General features: G+C 36.5%; 1 protein-coding gene across 4 annotated transcripts in view; it reads left to right on the top strand.

The window, feature by feature from the left end:
• Positions 1–12,536, top strand: part of LOC144973504 (calcium-dependent protein kinase C) — a 320,626-nt gene that overhangs the window by 287,688 nt on the left and 20,402 nt on the right. For 2 of the 4 annotated variants that reach the window (XM_078916013.1, XM_078916014.1), the window contains exons 16-17: positions 900–1,007; positions 1,470–1,610. In XM_078916013.1, coding sequence (XP_078772139.1) covers positions 900–1,007; positions 1,470–1,610 — 249 coding nt within the window. Of the gene's footprint in view, positions 1–899; positions 1,008–1,469; positions 1,611–10,093; positions 11,163–12,536 lie in introns of those variants that run through there. The other 2 variants (XM_078916012.1, XM_078916010.1) reach the window with 2 other exon arrangements.

Here is a 12,536-nt window from a genome sequence, read left to right as displayed (position 1 = left end):
CGGATGATATAGACGCCTTGGTGGAAGACCTCATGAAGCTAAGCAAGTTTACCAACATTGTACTGCAGTGGATTCCAGGACACTGTGGGATACTTGGAAATCAGATCGCTGACCAACTGGCAAAGGCAGGCAGTCGCATGCAGCAACCCTCCCCAATGTACTCAACAGGAGAAATTAACAAAATGGCCAAATTTATCCAGTCTCAGAGATGGAGAGAGAAGCACCCAGAATACAACATGAATGACCCAATCAAGGTGCTCAACAGAAAGGAACAGGTCATCATCTTCAGACTGAGAACTGGACACAACCAGTTAAAGGAACATATGTGGAGGATGTCCAGAGCAGGTGCCTCTGGACAATGTGACTGCGGACTTGAAAATGAAAATGGACATCATGTCCTAATGGAATGTCCAAGGTACAACCTGTTGAGAAGGAACTTCTGGCCTGATCCAACCCCATACTCAAAGAAGCTGTACGGCAGTGAGGACGACCTCAGGACCACTGTGGGCTTCATTCACCAGACCGGACTGACCATGTGACGTGACGGGAACGAAGAAGAAGAAGAAGAAGAATGCGAGTGTCATAGCAATTGACCACATAGCCGCACATTAACTCACTCAACCCTAACACTGACTATATCCGTTGTTGATCCGGGTTACTTTTACCCTATGCTTATATATTACATTTTTCTGAGACAAATTATAGGCGGAGGTAGTATCAATATAATGTTTTTAAGTTTTACATGTCAATGGTAGTTGAATAAAAATATCTATGCACATGCTCATTTTTAGTACATAATTTTCCAAAGTAGCAAAAATCTCTAGGATTGAATGAGTTAACATGTAGGCATTCCCAATAATGTGCTTGTCATGACCTCTGACCCTTGTTATCCATCCCAGCCACCATTCGATGGAGAGGATGAGGAGGAGCTTTTCACATCTATCACCGACCACAATGTGTCTTACCCCAAGGCATTGTCTAGGGAAGCGATCTCACTTTGTAAAGGGGTAAGGTTTTATTCATCCATCCACCCATCCATCCATCCACTCCATTCATTCATTATAAAGTCAGCCATCCATTCATTCATCAATTCATCCATCCATCCATCCATCCATTCACCCAATATCCATTCACCCATCCAGCCACCCATCCATCCATCCATCCATTCACCCATTCATCCATCCATCCACCCATTCACCCATCCATCCATCCATCCACCCATCCACCCACCCATCTATCCATCCATTCACCCATCCATCCATCCATCTATCCATCCATCTACCCATCCACCCATCCATCCACCGACCCATCCATCCATCCATCCATCCATTCACCCATCCATCCACCCATCCATCCATCCATCCATCCATCCATCCATCTATCCATCCATCCATTCATCCATCCATTCACCCATCCATCCATCCGTCCACCCATTCACAAATTCCGTTATTTGCCCTCCCTCCTTCCAGCTCCTGGTCAAGAATCCAGCCAAGAGATTAGGTTGTGGACCCACAGGGGAACGGGACATCAAAGACCACGCCTTCTTCAAGAGAATATTCTGGGAGAAGATTGAAAACCGGGAAGTGCAACCTCCGTACAAGCCCAAAATTGTGAGTTATTCACCTTTTTTATCTCTGTCCTTTAATGTACGTACATATTTTGTACTTTTACCAATATCATGCTATGTGTAGTATGTTTGTCTGTTTTCAACTCTATTTACGTGTTCAACGTTGTCCGGTCGGTCAGCGCTTCATCGTACCGTCAGTATCATTGTAATTAAGTGTTATCATCATCATCGTTAGTATACAGTGATGGTCTACTGTTGTATTAGTTGTGTATTTTATTCTCATTCATTATTATAATCGCTATTCGTGCATATTCGGTTAGTTGCAGTGTCGCTGTTGTTTACTTGTTGTTCATATTGGTATATCTAGTTTAACGTGGCAAATTTACAACCAGCTATGATTCTTATTTTCAATTTTAGAAGTGTTTTTTATTTTTTTTTTTTTTGAAAAGTACAGCTCCGGTTTTGTTATATTATTATAAACCATTCAAATAGACAAGAGTTATATTACTTACTAAAACTACTAGCTGCTTATAACAAACCATTTAGTACCAGCACCATCATCAGCATCATCATCATCATCAACCAGACACGCTGCTTTTATAGTATATTATGTCGAGAAAAAGACAAATGCAATTTTTAGGGCAACTAAATCGACATAAATGTATTGAACAAATTGCTCTCACAGGAAAGATAGAAGGTAAAAAGAGTAAAGGTAGACCAAGAAAGACATAATTCTGAATAGTTTGAACAGCTGGTTGACAAATAAAGAGAAGAGTAATTTTAGTTTTCTGAGGTTATCTGATCAGAGAGATGAATGGCGTACCATGATCACTTGAAGAAGAATTATGTCGATGTAGTCAAACGTTTTATTAGTCGGGAGACAATTTTTTTCGTTACCCATTGTAAATATTCTAATTTCACAAGCAAAAGATTTATTATAATATCTTGTTCTATCTATCTGTCTTTCTTTCTTTATTTATTTTGTTACCTTAAATAATTTCGTACCTTTTGGTACGTGGTATAAAATGATATAAACAATCATTCGCTATTGTTGTTCACCGAACTGGTTGTTTCCATCTTCTCAAACTTGTACTGTCTGTCTTTTTCTTTCAATTGTTTTATTTATTTCTTTAAGGGAGGGGGGAGGGCTTTTTTTCTTTTCACTTTCTTTTAGTCTGTCATTGGGTTATTTAATGGTTTTGGGCACACTAGAATTTATAAAGATTGGCGTCACACAGATTCTTTCAAAGTCAAAGAGAATTATTGTAAATTATTTTTATAGGTTTTTAGGAATTATTATTATTTGTTTTACTGTTATTTTCATAAAAGTTATTTTGTTAAAACAAAACTGCAAAAGCTGTAATTTGTACTCAGGGAATTTGTGAAATTGAAATATTTATGAAAGGCAACACATTATTTTTTTATATTTTAACCGGGTATCTTGACGATTCGTAAGATTATGGGTTGAAGTCAAGAGTTATGATAGATTATTATTTCAGGCGAATACCCGAACTGTAAAATAATTTTAAAATTTATATACGATTGTAGAATATTGATGTTATGAATTTCATGTAAAAACAAAATTCATCATAAATAGCAAAATTACAGAAAATTTCGTTTAAAATGTATTTATGTCAAATAGTATTCATCGTGGATTCTTTCCCCTTAAAGTCATACATTATTTATTCTTTGACTGAGTGGGATTCTCTTATAATATGTAGATGAGGTAGAATTCTTTTGAGTTTTCTTTGCAATTTTCTTTTCTTTTATCGTTCGAACTTTTGTTCCGTTAGTCTGTGGGTTTCACTTTTTAGTGTAGCGTGTATCGTCCGTCTCTTCTTCCTCTACGCATTTATTGATCTGATTTATTTACATTAGTCTATTTGTGTGTTGAAAGCATTATGCTGTGTTTGCCTTCGTTTATAAGTTTCAAGATGAATTAAATGTGTTCTGTGTTATTGAGTCATGGCCTTGTATTGGTTTTGATATAGAAAGTTATACCGTTCAGCGTTTGGGGATATCGTCACAATATGCTATAGTGTTGTTAATTGCTTGCATTAAATGTGTCTTCCAAGAAACAAGCGTGCCTATTACACGTGTGTGTTGAGGTTTTGACATCGTTTCGTGCTGATGCTATTTGCTAAGTTCTTCTATCTCTTTGTAATTTGAACATCCCATTGTATAAGAGCATTTACCTGGGATTCCAATGAATCTAATGCGAAATCTTGTGTATTCTAAGTCGTGGTTTTGTATTGTATTTTGATGTGATAACTTACAAAGAGCTGTGTCTTTTCGTGTTTTTGAGGTAATATCCTGTAATGTACATTGCACAGAGTGTTTGCTTGCAAGACGAATTCCAAATATCTGTGTGTTATGAAGTTGGACATTGTCATTGTCATTACATCATGTTGTAACGTGAACGTAGAACTCTTCAAAGCATGGAGAACAAGCACAATAAGTATGATGAGTTTTTTGAAGCACTTCATTCTAACAATCTGTTGTATGGAATTTGGTAGATAGTAGATTTTTCGACTTTACTGCATTATGAATCTTGGCTGTATTATTTGGTGTTGAATTGAAATTGATTAGATACTTGTTTTTGTATCGGTGATTTTTTTCGTTGTCAAATTGGAGTGTTTTAGATGACTACTTTCGAGTGAGACATTTGTTGTGAACGCATGTATTCAAAATTTCTCTTTTAAATTGACATAGTTTGGCCAGTAGGGTATTTTGAATAATACTGTTACTTTGATTGATAGATTTGCTCTAGACACACCGTCGGTAGATTGGATCTAGACACATCGTCGGTAGATTGGATCTAGACACATCGTCGGTAGATTGGATCTAGACACATCGTCGGTAGATTGGATCTAGACACACCGTCGGTAGATTGGATCTAGACACATCGTGGGACTTCTGAACATGTGACCTCTTCACCAACTCTGTCCATTATTCAATTGAGGGCGACCGTCATAGTTTGTGAACAAAGTAAAGTTAATCATATCGTTGGGGTGTTTTTTTTTCATATAATATAATGATAGCGTTTCATGATGAGGACTCGATAAGATTTTACCATTAGAACTGACTGTATGGACTATTCAGTGCGAACTGTTGCTACAAAAAAGTTTCGTATTTTTAGAGTATTGTACCGCCCTTTTTAATGTGTTTTGTTTTGTCGCACCGTCGTAAAATGGTTAATATTTCAAATAATAATATTATAACAATATAGGAGTTTTGCCAGCGGGATTTGTTAATTCAGAGGATTTCATTCCTTTTCCAGCGATGTGCTTTTTGAACGGCTCCTTTCTGCCACTGGTCCCCACATAAAGTTTTGAATTTCCAGAATTTTCTGAATGTTACCTTAAGAGCAGTAGGTTTTCTTTAAAGTGACTATAACCGTTATAATAGTATAAGCTACATTTTGCCTTCCTATAACGCTGAAGTTTTTTCATGGTTATAAAAGTATGTGCATTATTGCTTTCTTATAACGTCGTTATGTGTTCATAGTTGTAATGAGAATATATCACTTTCCAATAATATTGTTCATAATTATGAAAGTTACATACGTTGATCTAATGAGTTCATTTTAAGATGCAGATTGATCAAATTGTGATATCAAACTGTCCCTTTTGGTTTACTTTTGAATGAAGTCAATTCTGTTTTCCACTCCCTTCTCGTTTGGTTTTGTTATAATTTGCCTCGGTATGTTGTGTAACTCCAATGTCTTCTACGTTTCATCTGCCTGCCTGGTAGATATTTTGAGAATTTACTTTACTGTTTTCGTCTCATTTAAATCGAGGAAAGAAACCTTGAATCAATCTTTCTTCTTCTTTTTTCTTCTTTTATATCTAGTAATTCATTGTTTAATGTAAAGTGCTTGTTTATCTGTCGTAGGACTCGATTACCCAAATTTCTGTTTCAACTCAGTGAATGAAATACTCGATTATTTCAGTATTAGATCTCTTGTACATACTTGTACTTGTTCATTGTTTCAAAAGTATCGATTTCTGTGATATTTGGGTGTGGAATGGTATCTATATTTTGCATGATGTTGAGTGTTTTAAGATTATGCTATCTGGTCTTGGTTTTTCGTGTGTTTTCTTTCTTTCGCTATATTTTTTTTATTGGTTTAGAAAGTGTATGTCATATGTTTGATGTTTTTTTAGAAATGTAATTGGTTATATCGAGAAGCTAGAAAATAAAATGTGAATTTTTGAAAGATGATAGCGAGGCACAAAGAATATATTGAAAATTGACAGCCAAGTAAAGGAAAGATTTTGTATTAGCAGAGGATGAGCCCGTTTTGTTTTAGGAGAGGCTCAGCCCGTTTTTGTATCAACAGGTACTGAGCCCGTTTTGTATTAGCAGGGGCTGATGATATTCTATTAGCAGCGACTGAGCCCGTTTTGTATTAGCAGGGGCTGAGCCCGTTTTGTATTAGCAGGGGCTGAGCTCGTTTTGTATTAGCAGGGGCTGAGCCCGTTTTGTATTAGCAGGGACTGGGCCGGTTTTGTATTAGCAGGAGCTGAACCCGTTTTGTATGAGGAGGGGCTGAGCCGGTTTTGTATCAGCAGGGGGCTGAGCTCGTTTTGTATTAGCAGGAGCTGAGCCCGTTTTGTATTAGCAGGAGCTGAGCTGGTTTTGTATTAGCAGGGGCTGAGCCGGTTTTGTATTAGCAGGGGCTGAGCCCGTTTTGTATAAGCAGGGGCTGAGCTTGTTTTGTATTAGCAGGGGCTGAGCCCGTTTTGTATCAACAGAAACTGAGTCCGTTTTGTATTTACAGGGGATGAGTAGATTTTGTATTTGCAGTGATTCAATTTCCGCTCCTTTTCTAATTTATTCTTTCGAATTCTCTGCTTTTCTTTCTCTCCCTCTATTTTATTTTTCATTTTTGAATTTTCTTTTCCATTTTTTTTTGCTTTCTATACTTTTTATTTTCCTTTTGGTGAAGGGTATTTTTATTCTTATCTTTTTCTTTTATACATTGTTGTTTTTGGTGTTCGAGGGTGTTTTGTTTTTGTTTTGATTTATCATCTTTCTGCCCGCCTTCTCTACCTCTACTCTGTACTCATTTTCCTCAATCCGCTATGCATTGTTGGACTCTGGACTCGGCGAGGATGTGTTCCCGGGATGACTGTGTTCAGTATGGTTTCTCTTTCAGTCATACCTCCATCTACTCCACATCCTCATATTTTTACAAGTTTCCTTGTTACCATCATCGATTTAATTATTATTTTAGATCCTTATTATTAATGTATTATTATTATTTGGTCATCGTCATCTTCGTCTATTTGAACATTGTGTATATATTATTATATCATCCAAGCTACCCTAATCGTCACCACAGGAATGACATATCAGTACATTATACCCATCTGCCCATGCATTCTCCAAATGACGATTGCATTGTGTATTGTTTACGGAAGTCTACTCGCAATTTTTGCTCATTGTATACAGAAGCTTTATTTTTGTAATTTTTTTTCATGGCACTGTAGAAGATTGGACGTTTTGTAGTGTTACAGCTTGGTTTTAAGGGTGACAAACATACACATTGATCGTAGAATAAGAGGAGATTCGTGGGTCATCAAACGAATTTTTAAAATTATTTTTTTACTTTCGCTTTTGTGAACCAGCCAAAATGTTTTAAACTCAGCTTTTTCATTGGTGGAGTAAAAACGAAAGTAGAACAAAGCGTCCGCCTGTGGAATGCCTCTTAACGTCCTCAAAAAAAGAGAGCCGTAACTCATTAATTTGTTTTGTGTGAGTTGATATAGCAGGTTTTGCAAGTAGCCTTCTCATTACCATGTCACGCAGCTTTGATGGAACTATGCCGGTTGATTTTACCGGAAGTGTCGGATTATCATTGAAACCAGTTCCGGGTATTGATTTTTTTTACAGAATAATATTCATATTGGAACCGTTTTAACATGATACTAGAGATAAGAAGTGCTTTATAATCCCGCTCTCTTTTGGGATAACAAAATATCTCTTTGATTAGTCATAGAAGTAAAAAAAATAGAACGCAATACGACACCGTGTTCAATGTATGTAAGGAACACGATATAATCAGTGTGGAAAAGGGCAAATTTATAAATAAACAGAACAGCTATATAACGACTTAATACACCTTGTTTTTAAACGTAATAGTTTCCCTTGGTTAGGAAGTGCCTGTAGTTAATAATAATAATATTAATAATAATAATAATAATAATAATAATAATAATAATAATAATAATAATAATAATAATAATAATAATAATAATAATAATAATAATAATAATAATAGATCTTTATTGTCCATAAATATGGCAATTTGTCATTTAGTTACACTTATTATAACGTTAAACGATAACTGTAACATTGAACAGATATTTCACTCCTACTTATTTTCTCTCTCTCTCTCTCTCTCTCTCTCTCTCTCTCTCTCTCTCTCTCTCTCTCTCTCTCTCTCTCTCTTCCTCTCTTCGAGTTAGATGCTCGCTAAGTTGTAGTGTACGATCGATCGGCACACAATCGCCTGAAACGCCACATAGAACATGATCTTTAAAATAAGAGAAACAGGCATGGGTGATTGATTGTGTTGCAGGAGAAGAAAACGCACACCACCATATCCTCCAGCCAGACGTCCTGCCAAAGTATGCCACAGCAAGAGAGGAATTTTGGCCTGGTACCACACGACCTCTTCAGACTCAATAAACTGTATGGGGGCACTGACAGAATTAACCACCGACTAGACGTTCCGAAATGAAGACAGACAATATGAGGGGAAACAAAGAAGGAGAAGAAGAAGAACTCACCGTCATTGGTCAGTCTCAATGATGAGGACAATCGTTGCCCACTTACAGAGACAATTTTCCCCTTAGACCGTCACCAATTATATTCTTTATTTCTTTTAGTGGATGACTGTACAATACTTTTATTAATGGTTCCTCAGTTTAAAGCATTTTCCATGATCCGAATATAAATAATTGTTACAGTTCGATCAACCGTTTAATAGCTATCCCAGGCCATCAGGGCGAGACTTTGGGAGGGTACGCTGAATTGCGTCTAAGATCTAGCTTTATAGGTATCCCCTTCATTTTCTTCTCTCTATCGCGTCTGTGGCCCAGGAGTGTTGCTGGCAGTGAACTCAAAATCTATCGAACTGGCTTCATTTATCATAAGGACATACTATGCCGTTTATTATTTTTTATCAGGCTCGGAAATGGCCCAAAGGTTAACATTATTAAACAAACAAAACAAAACACACCCTAGTTCCATCAATGTGCGATGGTTGACGCTGTCATCCACAATCCCCATCAATGTCAAGCGGTTGTTGTCATCATCCACATCCCCTAGTCATGTGTATCACGTGTCCATACATATTATTTCCCCTGCAACCAACAAGGACGTTGTAAACACATCATATTATGGTCATAACATTGCGGTATTCTGAAGGAAAAAAAAACGCGTACGGTATTTAAAATATTGGCCAGAAAACTCGTCATTCAAATATCGCTCGATTAGATTAAAATCACCATGGGGAGTCTCAGATTTCATAGTTTTTGCCAAGATGAAAGCGAGTCCTATAAATCGATTGATGTTTGAAGGGCGAGTTGGCTGGTCAACATTTTTCATACGTGTTGTTTATTTTTCAGAGTACTACCAAATCATCCCGATTCTCTCTCCTCAGTCATGTCTTATGATAAATGATTTTTATATTTGGCTTTTGTTCTATGCAGTATACATATTATTATTATTTGTCTTTTTCTCACCCCACCCTCCAATCGTCCGTTCGTCCATTCCCCCTTGTTGTCGTATCGTCCCTACCAATAACAAAACATTGTGGTGATAACTACTTGACCTAAACCAAACTAATATTTCCCCCTTTACGACTTTGCCCATTCCTACCTTTAAACCCAAAACCCAACACCCTAAAAATAAAAACCCACCTTGTGACCAAAACGCCCAACCCATCATCCTTGTCAAACCCAAATCTCAAACGGTGTTGTCTTATATATTCCCTCCCATACAAACCAATAACAAATCGTTGTGTTTATAACAAATTGTCCAAAAATCAAACTAATATTTTCCCCTCACGATTTTGTCCCAAAACCCAAAACTTAAAACCCCTACCCCATACCCAAAACACTTCAACCCTCCTTCCCCATCAATAAATCCATGACTTGTATCTCCCAACTCTCTCTCTCTCTCTCTCTCTCTCTCTCTCTTTCTATCTCTCTCTCTCTATCTCTCTCTCTCTCTCTTTCTCTCTCTCTCTCTCTCTCTCTCTCTCTCTCTCTCTCTCATATGTTTTTTTTTCCTAATACTTAAAACAACAACGCCACTTAACTCTATGCATCTCTCTCACTCACTTTTAACTCACATTTCCCCACCTTTAACTTCTTCCTAAACCGTTCTCTCCCTTCCATAAATAAAACTATGCCGGTCCTGGTCATATCCTCTCTTCTCTAAAAAACAAACCCCCTAACAACCACCCCGTGTCATGATGGCCGACTAAACCCAAAACCAACACAAACACTCCAGACCAACCCAAAGAAAGCTGAGAATTTCGACAAACAGTTCACTAAGGCGGCTCTGAAGATGACGCCTACAGACGCTATGGTGATCTCCAACATGGCCAGCAACGCCTTCAGAGGATTCTCCTTCTCCAATCCTTACTACGGATACAACCCAGAGGAGGACGAAGTCTTGGTACAGGAGCAGAACGCTAACACAAAATTGTAACGACGCCATTGTTGGAGGTAGAAATGAGAATGTATTTTGTTTAAAAAGTGTGGGAGGAATGAAGAGAGAAGGGGAAGGGGGAGATTGAAGAAAGAGAGAGAGAGTACGAGAGAAAGAGGGATAACGTTGGTTTTAATGACATACCAAGAAACAATCGTGAATAGTGGACTCAACGAACTTTCATTCAACGACAAATTTGCTGTTTAATGAGTCCAATGCCGACTTCAGACAAAATGTTATTCTATCGGTTTATTTTATACACCGATCCTGCAAGTTGTCAATTTCATAAAATCGTGACTTCTAAGCAAACTCAATCATTTTTTAAGAACTTTTGACAAGTTAGAAGTCATTTTAATCGATTGAAACACGAAGTTGATGCGACAGACTAGCGTCCTATCCAAGGGGTAGCAAGCAATTGCTATTTTTAAAGTGTTTGTTTCTTTGTTCTCTGGGTTTTTTTTATTAAAATCAATTTTACATGTCTGTTAAAAAAAACAATGTCTTTAAAATTGGAGATTTCTATCGGAGAATAGACCTCAATCTAGCGATCGTCGTTTTAATCTTCTACCATCTAAATAATTTTTTATTAAATGATATGGCTGGACATTTATATAGCGTATTTCCACGGATTAACCATGCTCAGGGTTACATCTATATGCCTGAGAGGCAGCTCCCTGTAATGTAAATAATTATTGTTCCAGAAGCTCCCTTCGAGATAACAAACTTGCATTCTGTCTTCCACGTCCATCATAGGACATTTGTACTAGCATGCGAAAAGGGGAGGTAACCTTAATAGCCTAGCAGTCCTCAATAATAATAATATGATGATGATGATGATGATGATAATAATAATAATAATAATAATAAATAATAATAATAATAATAATAATAATAATAATAATAATGATGATGAGATAGATGATATGATGATGAGATGTGATGATAGATATGATGATGTATGATGAGATGATGATGATGATGATGATGATATGATGATGATGATGATGATATGAATAATTAATAATAATAATAATAATTATAATATAACTATGATAATAATAATGATAGAATTTTTATTGTCCAAAAAATTGGCAATTTGTCATTTGGTTTACAATGTTTGAAATTAAAAAATACAATACATAGATAGACAAAAATACATTAATAAAATAATTATATTAATATCTGGAGTCTTTCTGTAATCAGATTTCCTTTTTTTCTTTATTTTAAAAAAAAGTTGTGTGAGATGTGAAAAATTTATATTGTGCAAGTTTTGCCGAATGACGCTGTCCATTATAAGATGAAAGTGTCGCGAGAACATTTTAAATTCCTAAAACAAAACATAAATAAGTGATTAAACAGACGAAACAAAATATGCAAGCAACGAGGGAGTGTGTTTGTGTGTATGTAGATATGTGTATTTATGTGTTTAGTTTGTGCGAGAGAATGGAATGAAAATTATGAAAAAGTAAAAGGCATGAATTTTCTTCTGTAAGAAAGGAATGAAAGCTTATAACTTAAGATAATCTAATAATGGATTTATGAATTACAACAGTAATATACCACAATTACTAATCGCCCAACACACCACCATAATACTCATCAAGCTCAAGAAGACTGGCTATGATGTGTATGTTCTATCTTTTACTTTTAATGAAAATGTGTCAGTATCGATTCAATGTGGAGTACATACAATCTGACTTCATCCATTTTTAACCAACATTTTATTTTATTCAACCCTTCTATCTTAATTATGATTTGATTTTAAGATCTCCATGTCTGTTTTTATTGCAAACCACTTATTAGCATCACTACTTAACCCAATACAGGCGGGCTTCGGCTTCGATTTCACTTTAGCCTGCCACGTCATCTTATTGTTCCCACCAAGAGATAAGTGGCAGCGGCGGAGGGGGGGGGGGGGGCTTAAAGGAGGTGGTCCGATAGCTTCATTTTTTTTCATTCTTAGAGCAGCCAACACCGTCGTGCTGATGACTGTATAAAGTAATAAACAAAAAATGAATATAACAGCTTCAAAAAAGAACAAAATACCAAACACGGAACGTTTCGGGCTCAAAACCCTTCTTCAGCCAACAACAACAAAAAACTACTTTCTATGGTTTTTGGAGTGCTTTGTATGGCTCTGAAGGACTACTTTCTATGGTTTTGGAGTGCTTTGTACGGATCTGAAGGACTACTTTCTATGGTTTTGGAGTGCTTTGTACGGATCTGAAGGACTACTTTCTAT

The sequence above is a fragment of the Berghia stephanieae genome, chromosome 5 (assembly GCF_034508935.2).
Source record: "Berghia stephanieae isolate SIO BIC M18660-M18661 chromosome 5, UCSD_Bste_1.3, whole genome shotgun sequence".
Taxonomy (NCBI): domain Eukaryota; kingdom Metazoa; phylum Mollusca; class Gastropoda; order Nudibranchia; family Aeolidiidae; genus Berghia; species Berghia stephanieae.
The sequence above is the reverse complement of the archived record's forward strand: the minus strand, read 5'-3'. Positions and strand labels throughout refer to the sequence as shown.